This window comes from Pristis pectinata, chromosome 1 (genome assembly GCF_009764475.1).
Source record: "Pristis pectinata isolate sPriPec2 chromosome 1, sPriPec2.1.pri, whole genome shotgun sequence".
In the NCBI taxonomy this organism is placed as follows: domain Eukaryota; kingdom Metazoa; phylum Chordata; class Chondrichthyes; order Rhinopristiformes; family Pristidae; genus Pristis; species Pristis pectinata.
In genome coordinates, this window is record NC_067405.1 from 117,363,925 (window position 1) to 117,387,480 (window position 23,556).

The window sequence follows — 23,556 nt, forward strand, 5'->3', positions numbered from 1 at the left end:
GTAATGAACAACAATACCAGTTAAAATACTTATGTATGTTTTCGTCTTCATTTCTATTAGATTCTGCCAGCTGAAATGGAGCCGGGTCTCAGTCACAGTAAGGTCATACAAACTTGTTATGCTACATTCAAAGGTATGCAGAAGTAATATATCAGTAATCACAGGTCAAGAAGGCATTCATATTCCTATGTGTATCACAACAATTCAATTGTTGTATTCACACATTGGTGTTATTAGACTGTGAATTTGACCTCCATACCAGAATATATCTCTATACAGGTTGACACTACAGCAAAGTATCAAAGGAATGGAATAACATGATATTAAACTGATTATTTCCTTCCCTATCCCAATGGCAATTAAAAAGAGTATAACACTGTTATGTGAGTTGGTATAAGGAGTAGTTGCCCATCTGCGTCTATTGTTTGTTAGTCTGCTCCCATCGGCAACCTTGTTAAGGTGGATACAGTAAAGGCAATTACATCCAGTAATAGGTTTCCGAAGTTCAGTAAGTTTATCTCCTGAGTAGCTTGGTTATATTGTCAGAAAATGTAAAAAGTTCAATTCTTGGTTTATGTTAAGGTGTCTGATCTCACCCACTATGATAGAAAGGTACTTGCAATTGGCTAGTTCTAATCTAGTCTGAGAGAAGTCTAAGTTTAATTGTTTGGTGAGGGAACTTTGCAGACTGGAATATTCTTGTTATTCAATGAGCACATCTGCAGATTGGGTTTCATCTCAAGGTAATCAGCATTTCATCAATTTCTATTGGGCTACAACTCAAGTAGAACATCTTACTTTTATTCTGATATGGTACTCCAATGCTTTAAATTTTGCTGTCAAGCTGGTTAGAAAATTATTTATATGCAAATTCCATAACAGCTGAATTGCAAATAGTTAAAGCAGTTTTGAAGATAATGAAGAGGTGATATTAGTCATAGGATCAGATAAAGAAGATATTGGTTTACGTAGCTGAACCTTTGGATTTTTTATATACAATAGCTGGGTAACTTGGAATGAACTCTGAGGGGAAGGGGTGAGACAGGGGCTGGTAGGTGATGGAACCAGGTGAGGAGGGGGTGATGGGCAGGTGGAGCCGAGTGGGGAAGGAGATAGGAAAGGTTAGCCAATGGAGGAGCTCACAGGCATGGACGAGTTGGGCCAAAGGGCCTGCTTCCGTGCTGTATGACTCTATAACTATGAAACTAAATTATAGATACCTGTACAGCCTGCCTCCATATGCCAATGTAAAATAACATGTAAATAAACTATTTGTAATTGGGTTCCCTATGCCTTGGACAGAGCGTTTCAGATATGTTGGCATATGTATTTGTCTAAATGTAAAATAATTACAGAGCATATTTCAGGTTATCAAGGTACATTTTATTTTTATAAATAAAGTTGAAATTAAAAGAGAAATTGGTCTGTCTGCTTTATTTTTTTAATTAACTTTTGGCTTCTGCAGCAAATCACAGGTACTGGATTACAAACTCCACTTAATTAAAGAAGACCTTGTAGTGACTTGCCATCCAAGCAAGCGAACCGGCTCGGCGGTCAGGTGGCGCATCATCAGAGCGGCGAGGCCCAAGATGGCGGTGGGCTTTCGTCTTCCCCGAGCGACAGGGAGAATCAGCGCGCGGGAAAGATTTGATGACGTAGCATATACATCATTGCTGTTTTGAGTGGGCGGGAACAGGCTCTCTTAAAAGGCCCGCGCAAGGCGGGAAAATAAACCAGTTCTTGTTCTGAAACCCTTCGACTAGTGTCTTGTTTTTCACATTGCGGTAGCAGACGCTACATTGGTGACCCTGACGGTCCAAACGGATCTTGGACCTGCACAATGGACGACAACGCAGCAGCCAATGCAGTGGCACTCAAGCTGCCCACCTTTTGAACACTTCGTCCCAGCATCTGGTTCGACAAGGCCGAAGCACAATTCCACCTTCGGCAGATCACCTCCGACTCCACAAAGTACTACCATGTGATCAGCTCTCTGGACCAGGAGACAGCCGCCCAGGTCGGAGACTTCATCCAGTCTCCTCCGGAGGAAGATAAGTACCCAGCTTTCAAAGACCTTCTGATTCGGACCTTCGGCCTCTCCCGTCCTGAGCGCACAGCCCGCCTGCTTCATCTCGACGGCCTGGGGGACAGATCCCCATCCGCCCTAATGAATGAGATGCTGGCATTGGCCGAGGGACACAAGCCCTGCCTGATGTTCGAACAGGCCTTCCTCGAACAACTACCCGATGACATTCACCTGCTGTTAGCCGATGCCGACTTCAGCAACCCACGTGAGGTAGCTGCCCGGGCAGATGTCCTGTGGAAGGCCAAACGCGAAAGCGGTTCGTCCGTCAGCCAAATTGCCAGGCCGCGAGCCCAACGCCCGCCTCAACCAGTCCCAGCAACCAAGCGACCACACCCCAGAAACACAGACGACGACACTGGCGACCAGCTGTGTTTCTACCACCAGAGGTGGGGTGCAGAGGCCCGTCGATGCCACCCACCCTGCAAGTTTCAGGGAAACGCCAGGGCCAGCCGCCGCTGACAGCTACGGCAGCTGGCCGCCGACAAAGCCTCCTATTCGTTCAGGACAAGCAGTCTGGGTGGCGTTTCCTCGTCGATACTGGAGCAGAGGTCAGTATTTTGCCCCCGACTGGCCGCGACACTCGTAACAGGCAACAAGGTCCTGTACTCAATGCCGCAAACGGCACAATGATACGGACTTTCGGTACCCGTACACTTCAATTACAATTCGGCGGCAGCCTTTTTACCTGGACCTCTACCCTTGCCACCGTCGCCCAACCACTCCTAGGAGCCGATTTCCTTCGGGCCCACAATCTGTTAGTCAACCTGCGAGGGAAGCGGTTAGTTCACTCCAGAACTTTCCAGACCTACCCCCTGGGAGAAACCAGCTTACCAGCCCCGCACCTGGACTCCATTTCCCTGTCTGGCAACGAGTTCACCAAGCTCTTAGTGGAATTCCCATCAGTTTTGGCACCTCAGTTTACAAATTCTAGGCCCAAACAGGGGATGCAACACCACATCATTACCACAGGGCCACCCCTTCATGCCTGAGCATGATGACTACCTCCTGACAAGCTCCACCTGGCAAAGGAAGGGTTCCGTCACATGGAGGAGCTGGGGATTGTTTGCAGGTCAGACAGCCCCTGGGCCTCCCCCCTGCACATGGTCCCCAAAGCCACTGGCGGGTGGAGGCCCTGTGGCGACTACCGCAGGCTGAATGACACCACCACCCCGGACCACTACCCCATCCATCACATCCAGGACTTCGCAGCAAACCTACATGGGGCCCGCATCTTCTCCAAAGTGGACCTCGTTCGGGGATACCACCGAATCCCGGTCCATCCAGATGACGTCCCCAAAACTGTGATTATCACCCCATTTGGCCTTTTCAAATTCCTTCGAATGCCGTATGGCCTTAAGAACGCCGCGCAGACTTTCCAGCGGCTGATGGACGCGGTAGGCCGAGACCTGGACTTCGTGTTCATTTACTTAGATGACATACTAATCGCCAGCCGTGACCGCCAAGAACACCTTTCCCACCTCCGCCAACTGTATTCCCGTTTCCGTGATTTCGACCTCACGATCAACCCGGCCAAGTGCCGATTCGGACTAGACTCTATCGATTTCCTCGGCCACAAAATCACCAGCGACGGGGCAACACCCCTACCTGCCAAGGTAGACGCTATCCGCCATTTTGCCTGCCCCAACACGGTCAAAGGCCTACAGGAATTCCTTGGGATGGTCAACTTTTACCATCGGTTCATCCCTGCAGCAGCCCGTATCATGCGCCCTTTGTTCTCGCTGATGGCTGGTAAGGGCAAGGACATAGCCTGGGACGATGAGGCTGTGGCTGCCTTCATTAAGGCCAAGGACGCCCTGGCAGATGCCACGATGCTTGTACACCCTAGGACAGACGTCCCAACCGCCCTCACGGTGGACGCATCCAACACCGCGGTTGGTGGGGTACTGGAACAACTAATCAAAGGCCGTTGGCAACCCTCCTTTGCGACATCGCAACAGGTCAACCCCACCCTATAGTTCCTGCAGCCTGGCAGAAACACGTTTTCGACTCAATACATGGGTTGGCGCACCCATCCATCAGATCAACTGTCCGACTGGTCGCCAGCAAGTTTGTCTGGCATGGCCTGCGCAAACAGGTTAGTGAGTAGGCCAGGACTTGTCTGCACTGCCAGACATCGAAAATCCAACGACACACCAAAGTCCCGCCACAGCAGTTTGAGCCTACCCGTAGAAGGTTTGACCATATCCACGTCAACCTCGTTGGCCCGCTGTCGGTTTCAAGAGGAGCCCGGTACCTCCTTACCATCGTGGACCGGTTCACGAGGTGGCCAGAGGCAACCCCTCTATCTGACATCACGACTGATTCCTGTGCCCGGGCGCTGCTCACAACTTGGATCTCATGTTTTGGTGTTCCGGCCCACATCACTTCAGACAGAGGCACCCAATTTACCTCCAGCCTCTGGTCTGCATTAGCGAACATGCTGGGGATGCAGCTGCACACCACCACGGCCTACCACCCTCAATCAAACGGGTTAGTGGAACGTTTCCACCGCCATCTGAAATCAGCCTTGATGGCCCGCCTGAAGGGTCCTAACTGGGTTGACAAACTGCCTTGGGTCCTGCTTGGCATACGCACTGCCCCCAAGGAAGACGTCCACACTTCGTCAGCTGAACTTGTGTACGGGGCGCCCCTGGTTGTCCCAGGGGATTTCATACCCGCCCTTCGGGACCAAGGGGAACAACCCACAGCAGTCCTGCAAAGACTGCGCGAGAGGCTCAGCAACTTGGCCCCGATTCCCACTTCGCGGCACGGTCAAGCCCCATCCTGTAAGCCCAAAGAACTACGAGACTGTAAGTTTGTTTTCGTTCACAGGGGCACACCTCGGGCACAGTTGCAACGACCATACGAGGGGCCGTTCCGAGTCATCAGGAATAATGGATCCACCTTTATTTTGGACATTGGGGGCAAGGAACAGGTCTTCACGACGGACCGCCTCAAACCGGCCCATTTAGATCTACAACAACTGGTCGAGGTTCCAGCACTGTGACGCAGAGGCTGACCTCCTAAGCAACGGCTAACACAGCCCATGGACCTTGGGGACTGTATCGCCGATTCTGTGGTGGGGGGGGGGGCAGTGGGTGGGGTTGTGTAGCAACTCACCGTCTGAGCAAGCGAACCGGCTCGGCAGTCAGGTCGCACGTCGTTGGAGCAGCGAGGCCCAAGATGGTGGTGGGCCTTCATCTTCCCCGAGCGACAGGGAGAACCCGCGCGCGGGAAGGATTTGATGATGTACCATATACGTCGTTGCCGTTTTGAGTGGGTGGGAACAGGCTCTCTTAAAAGGCCCGTGCAAGGCGGGAAAATAAACCTGTTCTTGTTCTGAAACCCTTCGACTAGTGTCTTGTTTTTCACATCGCGGTAGCAGACGCTACAACCTCATTTATTTATTCTAGTTCTATATTTTGGTACTTTAAAATTATGTGCATTAAATGTTGTTTTAATAATGCCAGTACATTGTTAATTATTCTTAAAATAGTATCCACTCACATAAAATAAAAATAACTAATGTTAAATTGTTATAAACTGGTCTTGTATAAGCCTATTTAATGATTTGTTATTTAGCAGTTATCTCATATGAATCTCTAGGAATCAACACAATAAGTTTTGTCACTATGAATCATCCAAGAACCATGGGATTTACCTCAGCCACATTCTTTGTTAAAACCTAATTGTTTTCCAAGCCAAAAATCTTTACCAAAGGCTGTCATAAGCAAACACTGATAATATACTTAGGATTGCATCTTTATAACTAAAAATATCATTTACTCTTTGACTAAAAACATCACTTAAGTGCAGTACAGGACACCACTACAATAACTTGGATTTTCTGCGGTCAACTAAATTCTAAAGCGCTATCTAGCAAAAATGATATATGGAAATAGCTATACATTACTGGTCAATAAAAATACGAGAACTATTAGGCTTTATTTAGAACTGCTCTAAGGATTTCTTCTAATCAAAAATAGTTTTGAGTATGCATTAAAGAAATTTTCACTGGTGAATGCATTTTGAAACATCATTTATGAGGAGTGTATATAGAATTACACAGGCAATGAGCTGAACAATTGCATATATTGAACTAAACAGGAAATTCTGGAAATACTCAGAAGGTCAGATAGCATCTGTGGAAATAGGGTTTACTTTTTAGGTTCATGCCCTTTAATCATAACTAGGAAAAGTTAGTGGCAAGAAATGCTTTAACTTGCAAAGCAAGGGGAATGTGATGAAGTGAACGAAATAGAAGCTCTCTGATAGGATAGAGACCAGGTGAGACTGTACGACACAAGTGGTAATGGAGTTGGCTGTAAGAGGATAATAACGGCTATTGATTAACATAAGGAATGTTTGAGAAATGTGTAAATAAGAGACAAGTGAAACCTGAAATTCCAGACGAGAGAATAAAAGTTGTTAATGATGGAAATATGAGATGAAAGAGAAGTATGGCCAATTATCTGAAATTGTTGAATCTAGTGTTCTGGAAGGCTGCAATGCGCCTAGGCAGAAATGACATGCTGTTCCTTGAGTTTGCATTGAACTCTGTTGGAACAATGTAGGATGGGAAATATAAAGAGGTCAGAGAGGGAGTGAGATGGAAAACTAAAGTAACAGGCAACTGGAAGCACTGAGGCAATTTTGTTGACTAAATGAAAGTGTTAGTAAAGCGGTTATCCAGTCTGCATTTAGTTTCCTCACTGAAAGCTTGCTGGCAGCTCAATGTAAACAAGATTTCAAACAACCATCACAAAAAGTAGAAGGGTTTCTGCATGAGGCTTGGTGTGGATCCAGCTACTGGTTGGTGCTTCATAGTGCAGCAGGAGAGAGTCAGAAAACAGGATGTGTTCAGCCACCTTGAAAAAATGCAACATCCCCACTGATTTCTGGGAATTTCTGGCCCACAGTCATTAAAAGTGAAGAAGGAGCATTCAGGAGAGCAGTGAGAACCTCGAGCTCATGCATTGGGAGCACACTGGAGCCCAGTATAAGGAGCATATGACCTCACAATTTACTCACCCATCCTCCCCATCAGGCACCTCCTGCCCTTTGTGTGTAGGAGTATACGTTTCCTTAGAATGGCCTCATCAATCACCTCAGAACCCATAGAACTAGAGTGGATCCCAAGGGTTGTCCACGGAGAGGACTTGCACACTGAAGCCCAAAGCAATGAAATGGTTATGACAATTGAAGGGTTGTATAACATTCTTGTCAAATAACTACCATCTATTGGATATACTTAGGGTGGTGAAAATACATGTTACTATAGTGCTTATGTTTTTTTGAGAACTGCATTTATGTTATTATTTTTACTTTTGGACAACTGACTTTGCAAACAACAAAAGATTGATAGACTCAGATAAATTAACCTTCATAGGTAATTCAATATGCTTTTCTGGTTTACCCACCACTGGAAAGTCATTAATTTTTACATATAACTTGAGCTTTAATCCTTATGCATTGAAGGAGCTCTGATGGTAGCAGCTGATGAGCTAACCAACAAACTGTGTGGGATGCTTAATTCATATCTGCACCTAATGTTTATAACCACTAAGGTTATACACTCCTGTTGTTGCAGTTACAGTAGTTCAGAGCCAGAGTCTATTGTAAATTGTGCAGGGCCACTTGCTGGGTCACTCCTGTCATGACATTCTCCAGTTTGCCACCGATTCATTTTGTTTCACAATGTCCAGTGATTTCTGATCATTGGGCACCAAGAGTTCTGTGAATGCCTCATGACTGAATGCAATTCTTCTTGAAGTGAAATGACAAAGGCCATAATTTCTTCTTGGACATTTGCATTGTAAAGTGTGCACTGAACACTACTGACATCTATCAACAATGCTTCTAATTCTGTCTATGATCAGTATTAATGACTTTGACATTAGTATTGATCAATTTGGACCATCTGCTCTAAAATCCTCCATTAGAAAGCAAACCCTTCAATGCCTGTAGCTTGAAACAACTTAAAGCCAGATATCAGCCTTCATCACCAAAGCCCTGCACTTCACCATGGGTTCTTTCAGTCACATTTTCATCCACTTACTTCAAAGTGCCTGCACAAGTGTTGCTTCATATATGTGTGCTTTTGTAGTGATTCTTTGTATGTGCCTAGAGGATCCCATTGCTTTGTGAAGAGTACGAATAGGAAGCAGCCAAACTAATCCATTTGGATACCTTATTGTCTTCAGAAGCAACATAACATAGCAAAGTGAGCAAATCAAAGAATATTTTCTGAATGGTTTGTGCAGTATTCCAAGATTTGAAAAGTTTAATTCCTAAAGAATTTAACGAATCAGTCTTCAGATATGTTGTTGACAAGACCCACCATCTGATCCATGTCTTGTTCCTCTGTTATGCACATTTCTTTTTAACATACTGCTTGGAAGGGAAAATGATACTGTGATTTGACCTTTGGAAATCCCCCACTCTTCTACCTTTAGCTGTACATTTTCTTTGACATTATGACATGTGCAATGTCACTTTCATAACATTGCAACCTTCATGCAGAACTTATTGTTTCCTTGTTTTCATTTATTATTACAATATTTTCTAGATGGATTAGAATCATCACCCAGTGACTACAAATGAGTGAAAAATCCAAACTTGTCAAACAACCAAGTCGTTCCTTCCTCTCCATATTTGTCCTGAGCTGCTATTTACAGCTTTGTGTTTCTTCACTCTTGGACAATTGATTTTCCTTTCTGAATAATAAAAGAATGGCAGGCAACAGCTTATTAAAGATAAATTAGTTTCCAGTATTTGATTATGGTTCAAAGTGCTTTTCTGATTTCCCCACCCCTTCAGAATGATGAACGTCTGTGCATATATTGAGTTTCAATCCTCTTGCATTAAAAGAGCTCTAGCGATAATGTTTGATCCCCTGAATAGCAAGCTTTACTTCAAAATGATGCCTAACATCCTACAAATACCACCAATCTCCGTATCTAATACCTTTTTCCAATTTTGTAATCCACCTGGACTATTAGAATCTAGATTCAAATTTTAACACTGAACTACAGTGCGGATTTAGGCACCCATCCCTAAAACCAACTGGGCCACCCTGTAAAAAGAGTTTACCATTCAGGAATATTCTGGAGAACAAAAATAACAACTTGTTTCTTTTCCTCTCCTTAGAATATCATTAAATTCTTTTCTTGTGCCCCTTTACTTCTAACAGCTGGTGTGACTTTGACACTGGAACACAAGAAAGTAGGAGCAGGAGAAGGCCACCTGGCCCCTCAAGCCTGCCCTGCCATTCAATTTGATCATGGCTGATCTATGCTGGCCTCAATTCCTCTTTTGTGCCAGTTCCCCATAACCCCCAATTCCCCAATCATTCAAAAATTTATCTTCCTCCAGCTTATATACCTCTAATGATTTAGCCTCCACAACCATCAGGGGTGGGGAATTCAAGAGATTCAAAACGTTCTGAAATATGAAATTTCTACGAATGTCCATTTAAAAATGATCAGCCCCTTGTCTTGTAACTATGTCCCCTTGTTTGAGACTCTCCCACTAGTGAAAACATCTCAATATCTCCCCTGTCCTGCCCTCTCAGGAACTTGTATGTCTCAACATGGTCACCCCTTATTCTTCTGAACTCCAACGAATACAGACCCAATCTGTTTAGCCTCTCTTGATAGGACACTGCTTTCATCCTAGAAATTAGCCTGGTGAAGCTCTTTTGGACTGCCTCCAATGCTCCTATATCCTTTATTTTAGGTAAGGGGACCAGAACTGTGCTCAGTACTCCAGATAAGGCCTCACCAAACACCCTGTACAATTGTAACAAATGTTGAGACAAATCTGTACATTGCCTCCTTCTCTCCACTTTCCTCTCCAGACAAACTTCCCTTGGGCTTCCCCCGACTGTTATGCCACTGAATTGACATCTCTTTCTAGTTTCTCAGCAATCTCAGCTGATGTACTCTCTAGGCTTGTCCATGAAAATCAGCTCCTGCCCCCTTGATTGCATTCCAATTAGTTTCTGGCATATAATTTTCCTTCTTGGCCCACATGCTGGCTGACATTTTGAATGATTTCTTCTTTTATTCTTGAATCTCTCTTTTCTCCCTGACTCTGGGCTCCTTCTGAACAGTAAAAAAATTGCAGATGCATTGTCTGCCTTTAATTCAGACTCTCTTTCTTCTCTGAAGTGCTGGAATTCACTGTCACTTCTTAGATTCACTTCCGTCTTCCCTGCAATTGTTGCCTGATCTCTTCAGTCAGGTTTGGACTCCGGCTCTGACTCTGGCAAGCACTGAAATGGCAGAACCCAAGTCATAAATTACATCCTGTATAATTATGAGCATGAAGCATTTTAATTCTTAATTTCCTCTGCAGCCTTTACTATGCTCTGCTGCATCATCCATTTTCAATACCCTTATCTCACTCTCCCACTCAGTGAGACTGCCTAACCTAGATCCATTCAAACTAACTGGTCATAGCCAAGAACTTCTTCCTACCTCTCCCATTTATCTCAAGAATTCTCCAAGAATGTATCCTTGGCCCCTTGACAATATCAATTGCACCCTCTACCACCCGACTTCAGTCACCTTCTCTGTGTCATTGGGTTGCTTCCTGATACTTAGTCTTGAATGAACTGGAAATTCCTCCACCCTCTCCATCTCCTTTAAAACTTTCTTAAAAACAGTTAACCTAAGATGCCGGCCACTGCTCTTAATATCTTCTTCTCTGGCTTGTTCATTTTGTCCTTCTGCATCAGTAAAATATTTCTGGAAACTTCTTTTTAAAATCAAATGTGCTACTTAAATGCAGGACATTGCCAATAATTTTTAATTGTTTTCCAAAAAGAGAAACAAAATCACTCAAAATGCAATTTCAGATAAACGACAATTGACATTTCATCCATTATAGTCTAACAGTTTATAAATTCACAGTATTACAAAAGGTTACAGCACAGAAGAACGTATTTGACCTTTCAAGTCTGTGCGGCTTCATGGAACAGCCATTCAGTCCCATCCCCCTGCCTTCCACACCTCACCATTTCTTTCCTTTCCTACTTATGCAGTTCATTTTTGAAAGCAATGACTTAGTCAGCTTCCACTACCCACCATTTCACTGTCTCCCATCCCACCCCCACTGAGCAGTGTAGTCCAGGTACCAACTGCTTACAACTCACTAAACTCCTTCACAAAAATATGCTCTCTTGTTTGCCAATCCTAAACTAATCATATCCTATTAAGACATATTGATGCAATTCTACAAATCATTTTAAAGAACATATCTCTATCATGCAACAAACACAACAGTTATATTATTTTGAGAATCATAGTAGCAAATTTGTATATACTTCAAAGCCAGTATTAAACTAAGATATTTGTTTTATCAATGTTGCAGATCTAACTCTTTATAGTAGACTTACTTCATATATTTAGTTGCAGTCATCTTTCATTGAGCTGGTTCCAAGTCCCAAGACATCGTCAACTAGTTCACTCAAGTGTAAGAGAATGGGCATTACACTAAACATTTGCAAAACAAAGGTCCTCTCCTAACCTGCCTACGCTGCACAATCCTGAACCCATAATGAGACCCTGGTAAATGTGAACTGATTTCCATATCACCGGAGCTATTCCTCAGCAGAAGCAGACATTGATCATGAAATTCACCATAACTTTTAGGCTTAGAAAGTTGAAAATCAAAAAAGTGCTGATGCTGGAAATCTGAATTGAACAGAAAATGCTGGAAGCACTCAGTGGTTCAGGTAGCATTTGTGGAAAGTAGAACAGAGTTAATGTTTCAAGTCAAAGACTTTTCATCAGAAGTGAACAAGTGAGAAAATCAGTTAGTGTTTAAGTGGTAGAGGTGGTGGAAGAGGGATGGAAAGCACAAAGGAAGCATTTGATAGGGTTAAGCCAGAGTTGCTATGGTGATACACTGTTTTAGAAGAGGGAGAAAACTCTGTGAAAAGCTATGAAGATCTGGCCAGAGCTGTTGCAGAGAACTAAAACCAAAAGGAACATATTGGAAATTTGTTTCATTGTACTTGTACTTGTTCTTAGAAAGAACCATCCAAATTCTTTGTTCATACCCTGCAAATATTTCCTTTCGTGGATATATCAAATTCTGATTTGAAAGTGACTATTGAATCTGCCATGATTACCATTATTGGCAAATATATTGCGGATAAAAGCCAGTTCCTTGCCTATTATTTTATATTGATTTCCCAATGCACCCACCAATGGACTTAAGGTGTAAGCAGCAAGGGTCAAACAGGGCTCGTGAGGAATTTGGAATGGCAAGGAAGGAACTTAAGAAGGGCCTGAGGAGAGCAAGAAGGGGACATAGAAAGGCTTTGGTGAGTAGGGTTAAGGAGAATCCCAAGGCTTTTTACTCGTACGTGAAGAGCAGAAGGATGGCTAGAGTAAAGGTAGGTCCGATTAAAGACAAAGGTGGGAAGCTGTGCCTGGAAGCTGTGGAAGTGGGTGAGGTTCTCAATGAATACTTCTCTTCAGTATTCACCAAGGAGAGGGGTCTTGATGACGCTGAGGACAGTGTTGGTAAGGGTAATGTTCTAGAGTATGTAGATATCAAGAGAGAGGATGTGTTGGAGCTGTTAGAAAATATTAGGACAGATAAGTCCCTGGGGCCTGATGGAATATTCCCCAGGCTGCTTCGTGAGGCAAGGGAGGAGATTGCTGAACCATTGGCTAGGATCTTTGAGTCCTTGTTGTCCACGGGGATGGTACCGGAGGATTGGAGGGTGGCGAATGTTGTCCCCTTATTCAAAAAAGGTAGTAGGGATAGTCCAGGGAATTACAGACCAGTGACCCTTACGTCTGTGGTGGGTAAGCTGCTAGAAAGGATTCTAAGAAATAGGATCTATGATCATTTAGAGAATCATGGACTGATTAGGGACAGCCAGCATGGATTTGTGAAGGGAAGATCTTGCCTCACAAGCCTGATAGGGTTCTTTGAGGAGGTGACCAAGAAGATTGATGAGGGTAGTGTAGTAGATGTGGTCTACATGGATTTTAGTAAGGTGTTTGACAAGGTTCTGCATGGTAGGCCTCTTTAGAAGGTCAGAGGCCAAGGGATCCAGGGAGGCTTGGCCGTGTGGATTCAGAATTGGCTTCCCTGTAGAAAGCAGAGGGTTGTGGTGGAGGGAGTCCATTCGGATTGGAGGGCTGTGACTAGTGGTGTCCCACAAGGATCGGTGCTGGGACCTCTACTTTTTGTGATATTTATTAATGACTTAGATGAGGGGGTGGAAGGGTGGGTTAGCAAGTTTGCAGATGACACAAAGATCGGTGGTGTTGTGGATAGTGTGGAGGGCTGTCGAAGCTTACAGAAGGATATTGATAGGATGCAGAGCCGGGCTGACAAGTGGCAGATGGAGTTCAATCCGGAGAAGTGTGAGGTGGTACACTTTGGAAAGACAAACTCCAAGGCGGAATACAAGGTAAATGGCAGGATTCTGGGCAGTGTAGAGGAGCAGAGGGATCTGGGGTTCATATCCACAGATCACTGAAAGTTGCCACACAGGTGGATAGGGTAGTTAAGAAAGCTTATGGGATGTTAGCTTTCATAAATCGTGGGATTAAGTTTAAGAGCCACGAAGTAATGATGCAGCTTTACAAAACTCTGGTTAGACCACACTTAGTACTGTGTCCAGTTCTGGTCGCCTCATTATAGGAAGGATGTGGAGGTGTTGGAGAGGGTGCAGAGGAGATTTACCAGGATGCTGCCTGGATTAGAGAGTATGGATTATGAGGAGAGACTAAGGGAGCTAGGGCTTTACTCATTGGAGAGGAGGAGGATGAGGGGAGACATGATAGAGGCATACAAAATATTAAGAGGAATAAATAGAGTGGACAGCCAGTGCCTCTTTTCCAGGGTGCCAATGCTCAATACAAGAGGGCATGGCTTTAAGGTATTGGGTGGGAAGTTTAAGGGTGATGTCAGAGGGAGGTTTTTCACCCAGAGAGTGGTTGGTGCATGGAATGCGCTGCCTGGGGTGGTGGTGGAGGCTGATACGTTGGTCAAGTTCAAGAGATTGTTAGCTAAGCATATGGAGGAATTTAAAATATGTGGGAGGAAGGGGTTAGATAATCTTTGGAGTGGTTTGAAGGTTGGCACAACATGGTGGGCCGAAGGGCCTGTATTATGCTGTATTGTTCTCAGAATTTGATTACTGCTGGCGGCAATATTCTTGATAAAGGTCTCTGTAGTTATTTTCTTCATAATAATTCCATCTAGCTGGCTCTAGCTTATGGAGCTTCCACTTCAGTTTTGTAGGTTCTGAGTTGGCTAATGAGGTCAATGTGGGAATCACAGAATCTGCAGATGGGGCAGGAGGTAGCTCATGGGGCTGGGAAGTAGGTTGTTTGTGAAGGGTGGTGAGCTCCTTCTGCCATTATGCAGGGTTTCTGTGTACTCCTGATGCATGACCTTCATATTTTCAATACCATTCCATATGGTTCTTCTCCACATTGAGTGGTCATGAACTGGAGTAGTCATGGGCTATCCCCTGTAGTCAGTGGGGATGTTGCATTTCTTCAGGGATGCTTTCAGTACATACTTGAATCTCCTCGTCCGTCTATCTGGTAGTCTCTTCCTGTGACATAACTTGTCCTCCTGTCTTTTTCAGGAGGTTACTGTTGGGCATGCAAATGACAAGGCATGGTCAATGTAGCATTCTGATCGTTAGTAGGAAAACAAGTAAAATTGCAGATGCTGGAATATGAAACAAAAATTGAAAATGCTGGAAGAACTCAGCCAGTCAAGCAGCATCCGTGGAAAGAGAAACCAGCTAATGTTTTGGGTCAAGGAGCCTTCCTCAGAACTCGGGGAAGAGTGGAGAGGTTACAGATGTTATTTGACTGGCTACGTTCTTACAGCATTTTCTGATTTTGATTGTAACCAGGGCTTCAGTACTGGGGATTTTGGCCTGGGGAAGGACACTAACATTGGTTCACTATTCTTCCGATGAATTTGCAGGATTTTATGGAGTCAGCATTTGGTGGCGTTTTTCCATTGCCTTGAGAGGCATACAATGAGTAATCTGGAAACATGTAGGAGGACAGGGATTACTGCTGCCTGACAGGCAATGAGTTTTGTGTCAAGTCTGATATCTTGATCTTCACATTCCTTTTTGCTTGATTGTCCAAAGACCATGCCACCCATTGATGACATTGTTGAATTTCAATATCCTTGTCTGCCTTCATCAAGATGAGGCTCCAAGATATAGAAGGTATCTCTTTGTCTTAGTACACACTTTGTTTGCTTTCTTTAGTTACTGGGTTTGGTGTCAATCCATTTGTTTTATTGTTTTGTGCTGTTGCTTGTTTCCTTATGAAAGGTCTTTGACCTGAAATGTCAACTGTTTCTCCCTCCACAGATGCAGCTTGACCCGCTGAATTTCCATCATTTAATGCTTCTATTTCAGATTTTCAGCATTGGTGGGATTTTATTTTTTTTTGCTTTTCAGTGATTTCCTGTAATGCTGGCATTGGTATCAGACTAATGCTGTGGTTATTTTGCATCGCGCAGGTCGGTTTGAAGCCAGTCCCAGTTATTATTGGATGTGTTTTGATGTCAATCCGGCATTGCCTTCTCTGGTGGGGGCAATGTAAAGTCAGCTAGTTCGGAAGTTTTCTTTAGTGCGGGCTAATGGCAGTGGAGCCGTTTAGCACCGGTCGGTGAGGATAAGCCAAAGCCGGCGGGTTGGGGCTGTAGCCCCCGTCCTGACGCGCTGGGAAGCCCAGACCAACGTCACCAGCTCTCTCCCTCTCTCTCTCTCACACACACTTGGAGGAAGCTGTCCCAAGGCTGATTCAGCGCCCAGCTGCTCGGCTCAGAAAGCCGGGCAACGTCAGTCATGGCCCGGAGCTCAGCATAAGGGAGGGAAGGGGTGGGTAGGGGAGAGAGAAAGAAAAGGGAGAGGGACCGGGTCCGGTGGAGCAGAGCTGCGGCAGGTAGGAGAGCGATGCTCGGGGGAAATAAACTTTATACTGAGGTGGGTCTCAGTCCCAGGACCCCAGGCCCGGCCGAGCGCTGGGCCTGCCAGCATTTGGATGACCGGGAGGCAGGGCGGAGTGGGCTGCGAGGTGGCCGGCGTGGGCGAGGCACCGCCCCGCCCCGCCCCCTGCGGCCGGTGAGCCGCTGTTACCGCGCGGGGACTGCGGGAGAGTCTGCGCTCCCGCTGGGGCTGGGCGCGAAGGAACAGGATGCTGCACCGGAGGCGGTGCCGTTCCTGCCATTCATTAACATTAGCTCAGCTTCTGCAGCACTGAGTTGCCTGCGCACGGCTGTCTGTGAGCAGCTGTTACCTGGCCCCACTGCATAACTCAAACCAAAATGACCCACAGACTGACACATATAAACCAGTCATTCAGCTCGGCTTTTCTTCTGATTTAAATGCAGGTTGCTGTGAAGAACGAGGGTTTCAATTGCGAGCCTTGTCAATTCCCACCTCCCATTAAGTGAATTCCTGCTGCAATTTACATATTTTGTACACTATGACTGAAGGTGCAATAGTGAAAGAGGGGTGGCTTCACAAACGAGGTGAGATTTTGTTATTGGTCCCAGTATAAGTGCACAACGTGGTCACTGTTGTCAAAACTTGTAATGATTTGGCATGGAAAATTGGTAATCTATTTTTCCAGATTGCTTGCATATGATCACATCTTTCTTATTCGATTATCTTGTAGAATGAACTGTCACTTCTAATTATAGAACAATAAAGCACAGGAACAGGCCCTTCGGCCCGATGTTGTGCTAAACTAATTAAATTAGTAATTAAATGCCCAACTAAATTAATCCCTTCTGCCTACACAATGTCCATATCCCTCCATATCCTGCACATTAATATGCCTATCTAAGAGCCTCTTGAATGCCTCTGTCATATTTGCCTCTACCACCATCCCTGACAATGCATTTCCAGGCACCCACCACTCTCTGTAAAAAAAAAACTTGCCCCATACATCTCCTTTGAACTTACCCTCTCTTACCTTAAATGCATGCTCTTTGGTATTAAACATTTCAACCCTGGGAAAAAGATACCGACTGTCTATCTATGTCTCTCATAATCTTATAAGCCTCTGTCAGATCTCCCCTCAGCCTCCACTGCTCCAGGGAATACAACCCAGGTTTGTCCAATCTCTCCCCTCTCCAGAGCCTCCACATCCTTCCTGTAATGAGGCAACCAGAATTGAATGCAATACTCCAGATGCGGCCTAAACCTAATTACAGTTTTATAAAGTTGCAACGTAACTTCCCGACTCTTGAATTCAGTTCCTCGACTAATAAAGGCAAGTATGCCATACACCTTCTTTACCACCCTATCAGCCTGTGCAGCCACTTTCGGGGAGCTATGGACTTGGACCCCAAGATCCCTCTGGACATCAACACTGTTAAGGGTCTTGCCATTAACAGTGTACTGTCCCTTGACATTTGGCCGAATTAAACTCCATCTGCCATTTCTCTGCCCATACCTGCAAATGATCTATATCCCGCTGTATCCTTTGCTAGTCTTCTACTCTATCCACAACACCACCAATCTTTGTATCGTCTGCAAACTTACTAACCCACCCATCTACATTTTCATCCAGGTCATTTACATATATCAATAACAGCAGAGGTCCCAGTATGGATCCCTGCGGAACACCACTAGTCACAGACCTCCAGCCAGAATAAGTCCCTCTGTCTTCTATGGGCAAGCCAATTCTGAATCCAAATGGTCAATTCACCATGGATCCCATGCATCTTAATCTTCTGGATGAGGGACCCTTGTCAAATGCCTTACTAAAATCCATGTAGACAACACCCACAGCTCTACCTTCATAAATCACCTTCATCACCTTCTCAAAAGACTCAATCAAGTTAGTAAGACACAACTTGCCCTGCACAAAGCCATTCTGAATGTCCCTAATTAGGCCATGGTTTTCCAAGTGCTCATAAATCCTATCCCTAAGAATCCTCTCCAGTAACTTCCCTACGACTGACGTGAGACTCACCGGTCTATAGTTTCCAGGATTATCCCTATTTCCCTTCTTGAATAATGGAACAACATCAGCTACTTGCCAGTCCTCTGGGACCTCGCCTGTGGCTGGAGAGGACATGAAGATATTGGTCATGGCCCCAGGAATCTCATCTCTTGCCTCTCTCAATAACTTGGGGTATATCCCATCAAGCCCTGGGGACTTATCCACTTTAATGTTCTTTAAGAGACCCAACACTACCTCCTCTTTTATCTCAAAATGTCCTAGCATATTAGCATGCTCCCCACTGATCTCCCTATCCTCCACATCCTTCTCTTTGGTAAATACTGATGCAAGTACTCATTTAGAACTTCTCCCACATCCTCCACCTCCAAGCACATGTTCCCTCCTTTATCCTTAAGTGGTCCTACCTGCTCACTAGTTATCCTCTTGCTCTAGGTGTATGTATAGAATGCCTTGGGATTCTCTTTAGTCCTGACTTTTCATGGCCCCTCCTGGTTCTCCTAATTCCCTTCTTGAGTTCTTTTCTGGTTTCTTTATAATCCTCAAGGGCTCTGTTTGATTTTAACTTCCTAAACCTTACATATACTTCCTTTTTTTTCTTGACTAAATTCACCTCTCTCGTCATCTAAGGTTCCCTTACCTTGCCATCCTTATCCTTCCTTCTGACGAGAATATACTTGTCCTGTACTCTGTGCATGGTGGTATTGATTGAGTATCTGTGCATGATGGTATTGATTGAGTTCCTTCAAATTTGGGGAAAAGAAACACTCTCTATATGACAAAATATTACTTTTTAAAAATATGGAAGTAAAAGTGCTAATATTTCTCATTAACTCCTTCAAACATTCACTTGAGGTGTGGTGCCAGATCATTCTCAAAACTTATTTCAATATACCAGAGAGGAATATTTTAAGGAGAGTCTTAAAGGAAGGAAGAGAGGTGGAGAGGCAGAGGTCTGGGAGCAGAATTGCACAGCGTTGGACCGAGATGGCTGAAGCCATAGTTGCACATGACAGAGTGAAAGAGTTGGAGGAGTACAGAGGGTGCAGAGAATTGTAGGACTGCATTGCTGTGCTGAAAAGGCATAAAGCCCTGTTGGGATTGGGAAATGAGGATGAGAATTTTAAAACAGAGGAATCAATGACATGGAAACCATGTTGCAGGCACCAAACACAGAAGAGCCACGTGTGACTATGGACAGAGCCAGCAGATTTTTGAATAAGTTCATGTTTATAAGGCCAGGGGAACATTGAAGTGATTGTGGAGACACAAGATACTGCAGATGCTGGAATCTGGAGCAACAAACAAGATGCTGGAGGAACGCAGCAGGTCAGGAGGCATCTGTGGAGGGAAATGGACAGTTGACGTTTTGGGTCGAGACCCTTTACCTGGACTTGTGTCTGATGTGTCAAACATATTTCAGCAGCCGGCGTGATGGTGGAGACGAGCTGACAGAGGTGGAAGCAGGTGATCTTTGTAGTAGACAGGATGTAGTGTCAGAAGCAGCAACTGATGTTAGTGCCTGGTCCAGCCCAAGATGGTGGCTAACATGGTGCAGCTGACGGGTGCCAATCACTCCAATGAAAACTTGGTTGTTGCACATCTTCCTCATCCAGTTCAGCCTGTATTGAGGGAGCAGCAGACCTGAACTTTAGGGTGGGGAGGGGGACATGGTTTTGTTGGGATTGCGGGAGAGACTGGCACAATGTCAGGGATGATTGGTGGTGAGCGGGGGTGGAAAGAGACTACCTTAGTGTTGGGGAAAGGTGTAGGGAGAGATCAACTTTCAGTGTTGGGGGTATAGAGTGGGTGGAGACATGTTTCTTTTCATGAATATTTCTGTGCCATTCATTGGCAGGACAGAAACTATTCCAGTGTTAGAGCTCCAGCTATTAGTACTCTGGACATCAAAAGGTTTGCCTGAATCTGAAAACTATTACTGGCTCAGATCCCTATGTGTGCTTTTATTGAGAATTTTCTTGATTTGTGCAGGCTATCAGGCACTTCAGCAATAAACTGTTCCAAGTTTCCCTGAATATTCAGACAGTGCTGTCATCTAGTATTTGTGCATAATCTTAATTATATGGAGTTGGAACTGGTAGTAAGTGTGGCTGATCTTATTCTTTGGAAATGTTCAAATCCAGGTTCCATGTCTCATTGCTTGCTCTGGTCTAGCTTTGCTTCAACCAAGGTGAAGGATGTTTTGGTTTTACAATTATGAAGTTTTAAAGCACACCCAGTTTGTTGATCAAAAGAAAAATTATGGTTGCATTTAAAATAAGGTATCCAGATGTTTCCTTTGCTGAAAGAGATATATTTAAAATGTATTATAGTCAGCTTGCTTCTCTTTTTTTTACATATTTTTGTAAAATCCCTGGTGAAGTAAATTGCTTAACAGATAGAAGGTCCAAAGATATTACACAGGCTTGGTAGATCTGCTGAAAGAACGTAAGTTGTATGTGGCAAGGTCTGGTACAATCCAGTTGACCTTTCAAAGTCCTCCTTGTGAACATCTGAAGACTGGCATCTAAACTTGGAAAGCTATCTTACAGGCTAGTCAAGCAGCAATAGTTATAAATCAGTCTTACCACTATTGTGATTCACATGGCAACTTGGATAGTTCCATTTGTTTCCTGTTGAAAGCTGCCCTTGTCGCCATGACTACTGGGCACAGGGTGTGATGACAAGTGATGGGAGGTTTGCCTGCCATCAGATGAAACTGTGTGGTGATATCATTTGGACTGCCCATCATATCATGCTCCAATGACAATTGGTGCCTTCTCTCTTGATATCTTAAGTCTGGTGTTGATACTTTTGCATGGTTATTGTATTGCTGATTCCAGATCCAGTCTGGCTAATTACTGCCTCATTAGTCTACTCTCAATCATCAGCAAGGTGAAGGAAGATCCCACACACAGTGTTATCAAGTGGCATTCACTCATCATGAACCTGTTCACTGATTTTCATCTTGAGTTAAACAAAACTCACTTGGTTCCAAACCAAAGAGATGAGTTCTAGAGTCAAAGTGAGAGTGACTGCCCTTGATATTGAGGCAGCGTTTAATTGAGTGTGGCAGCAAGAAGCCTTGGTAAACCTGAAGTTAATGGGTATCAGAAGATAGTACTACAATGATTGGATTCATACTTTGCATAAAGGAAGATGGTTGTTGTTTATTTCAGCCCCAGGACATTACTGCAAGAGTTCCTCAGGGAACTAGGCCCAACCATCTTCAGCTGCTTTGTCAGTGACCTTCCCTCCATTGTAAGGTCAGAATTGGGAATGATCACAAATGATTGCAGAATATACAAATCCAATTGTAACTCCGACAGTGAAGCAGTCAATGCCTACAGGCAATGAGATTAGACAACATTCAGATATGGGTTGATAAGTGGCAAATAACATTTGCATCCATAACATTTGTGCCACACAAGTGCAAGGCAATGAATATTTTCAACAATAGATGCCCTTGATATAGAACACAGAACATTATAGCACAGGAACAGGCCCTTCAGCCCACAATGTTGTGCCAAATTAATTAAACTAATGACACTTAATCCCTTCTGCGTGTGCATAGTCCATATCCCTCCATTCTCTACATATCCATGAGATTATCTAAGAGCCTCTTAAAAGCCTTTATCATGTCTGCCTCTACCACCACTCCTGGCAGCACATTCCAGGCACTCGCCACACCCTGTGTTTAAAAAAAAATCTTGCCCAGCACATCTCCTTTGAATTTTCCCTCTCTCATCTTAAATGCAAGTATTACACATTTTGAACCTGGGAAAAAGATATCAGCTGTCTACCCTATGTATGCCTCTCATAATTTTATAAACTTCCATCAGGTCTCTCTTCATCCTCCGCCACTCCAGAGAAAGCAACCCAAATTTGTCCAACCTCTCCTTATAGTACATTCCCTCTAATCCAGGCAGCATCCTGGTAAACCCCTTCTGCACCCTCTCATGGCTTCCATATACTGACCATTCTCTGGATGAAAAAACTGCCCCTCAAGTTCCTACTAAATCTCTCCCCTATCATCCAGTAGCACTCACATCTACTGTGATGAAATGCTTCAGGAGGTTGGTTATGGATAGAGTTAGCTCCTGCCTGAGCAAGGACCTGGACCAGCTGCAATTCGCCTACCGCCACAACAGGTCTACAGGAGACGCAATCTCACTGGCTCTCCACTCTGCTTTGGAGCACCTAGACAGCTGCAAGATATACGTCAGGCTGCTTTTTATCGATTACAGCTTGGCATCCAACACCATCATTCTCTCAGTACTAATAACCTAGCTTCAAAGCCTGGACCTCTGTACTTCCCTCTGCAGTTGGATCTGAACTTCCTTATAGGGAGACCGCAATCAGTGCAGATCAGCAATAACATCACCTCCTCGCTGACAATCAACACAGGCGCTCTTCAAGGATGTGTGCTTAGTCCACTGCTCTACTCTCTCTACACTCGTGACTATATGGCTAAGCAAAGCTCAAACGCCATCTATAAATTTGCCAATGACACCATTGTAGTTGGTCGAATCTCAGATGGTGATGAGGAGGCATACAGGAGTGAGATAGATCAGCTGGTTGAGTGGTGTCGCAACAAAAACCTCGCACTCAACATCAGCAAGACCCAGGAACTGATTGTGGACTTCAGGAAGGGGAAGTCGAGAGAACACACACCAGTCCTAATTGAGGGGTAAGCAACTTCAAGTTCCTGGGTGTCAACATCTCAGAGGGTCTATCCTGGGTCCAACACATTGATGCAATCACGAAGAAGGCATGCCAGTGTCTCTACTTCATTAGGAGTTTGAGGAGATTTGATATAGCACCAAAGACTCTTACAAATTTCTATAGATGTACGGTGGAGAGCATTCTGACTGGTCGCATCACCGCCTGATATGGAGCCTCCAATGTATAGGATCGCAAGAAGCTGCAGAGGCCCAACCCTCCCGGCCATCAAGGACATCTTCAAGAAGCGGCGCCTCAAGAAGGTGGCGCCTCAAGAAGGCGGCATCCATCATTAAAGATCCTCACCATCCAGGACATGCCCTCTTCTCGTTACTACCATCAGGGAGTAGGTACAGGAGTCTGAAGATCCAAACTCTGTGATTCAGGATCATGTTCTTCCCCTCTGCCATCAGGTTTCTGAATGATCCATGAACCCATGAACACTACCTCATTATTCCTTTTATTTCGCACTATTTATTTATTTTTGTAATTTATAGATTTTTATGTCTTGCACTGTACTGCTGCCACAAAATTAGCAAATTTCACGTCATATGTCAGTGATAATAAATCTGATTCTGATTCCTCTCCCATGTTAAACCTATGCCCTCTAGTTCTTGATTCCCCAACCTTGGGAAACAGACTGTGCACGTTCACCCTATCTTTGCCCCTCATAATTTAATACACCTCTATAAAATCACCCCTTATTCTCCTATCCTCCAATGAAAAAAATCCCAACCTGCTCAATCTCTCTCCATAACTCAGTCCTTT

The 23,556-nt window shown here is 44.5% G+C and overlaps 2 protein-coding genes across 3 annotated transcripts in view; one reads left to right on the plus strand and one right to left on the minus strand.

The window, feature by feature from the left end:
* The window catches only part of zbtb42 (zinc finger and BTB domain containing 42), a 45,196-nt gene that overhangs the window by 13,883 nt on the left and 7,757 nt on the right, over window positions 1-23,556 (minus strand). The window lies entirely within an intron of this gene.
* The window catches only part of akt1 (v-akt murine thymoma viral oncogene homolog 1), a 100,914-nt gene continuing 77,422 nt past the window's right edge, over window positions 65-23,556 (plus strand). The window contains exons 1-2 of one of the 2 annotated variants that reach the window (XM_052015869.1): window positions 65-133; window positions 16,487-16,627. In XM_052015869.1, the coding sequence (XP_051871829.1) occupies window positions 16,582-16,627 (46 nt within the window). In that variant the 5' untranslated portion in view covers window positions 65-133; window positions 16,487-16,581. Of the gene's footprint in view, window positions 134-15,988; window positions 16,039-16,486; window positions 16,628-23,556 lie in introns of those variants that run through there. The other variant, XM_052015859.1, reaches the window with a different exon arrangement.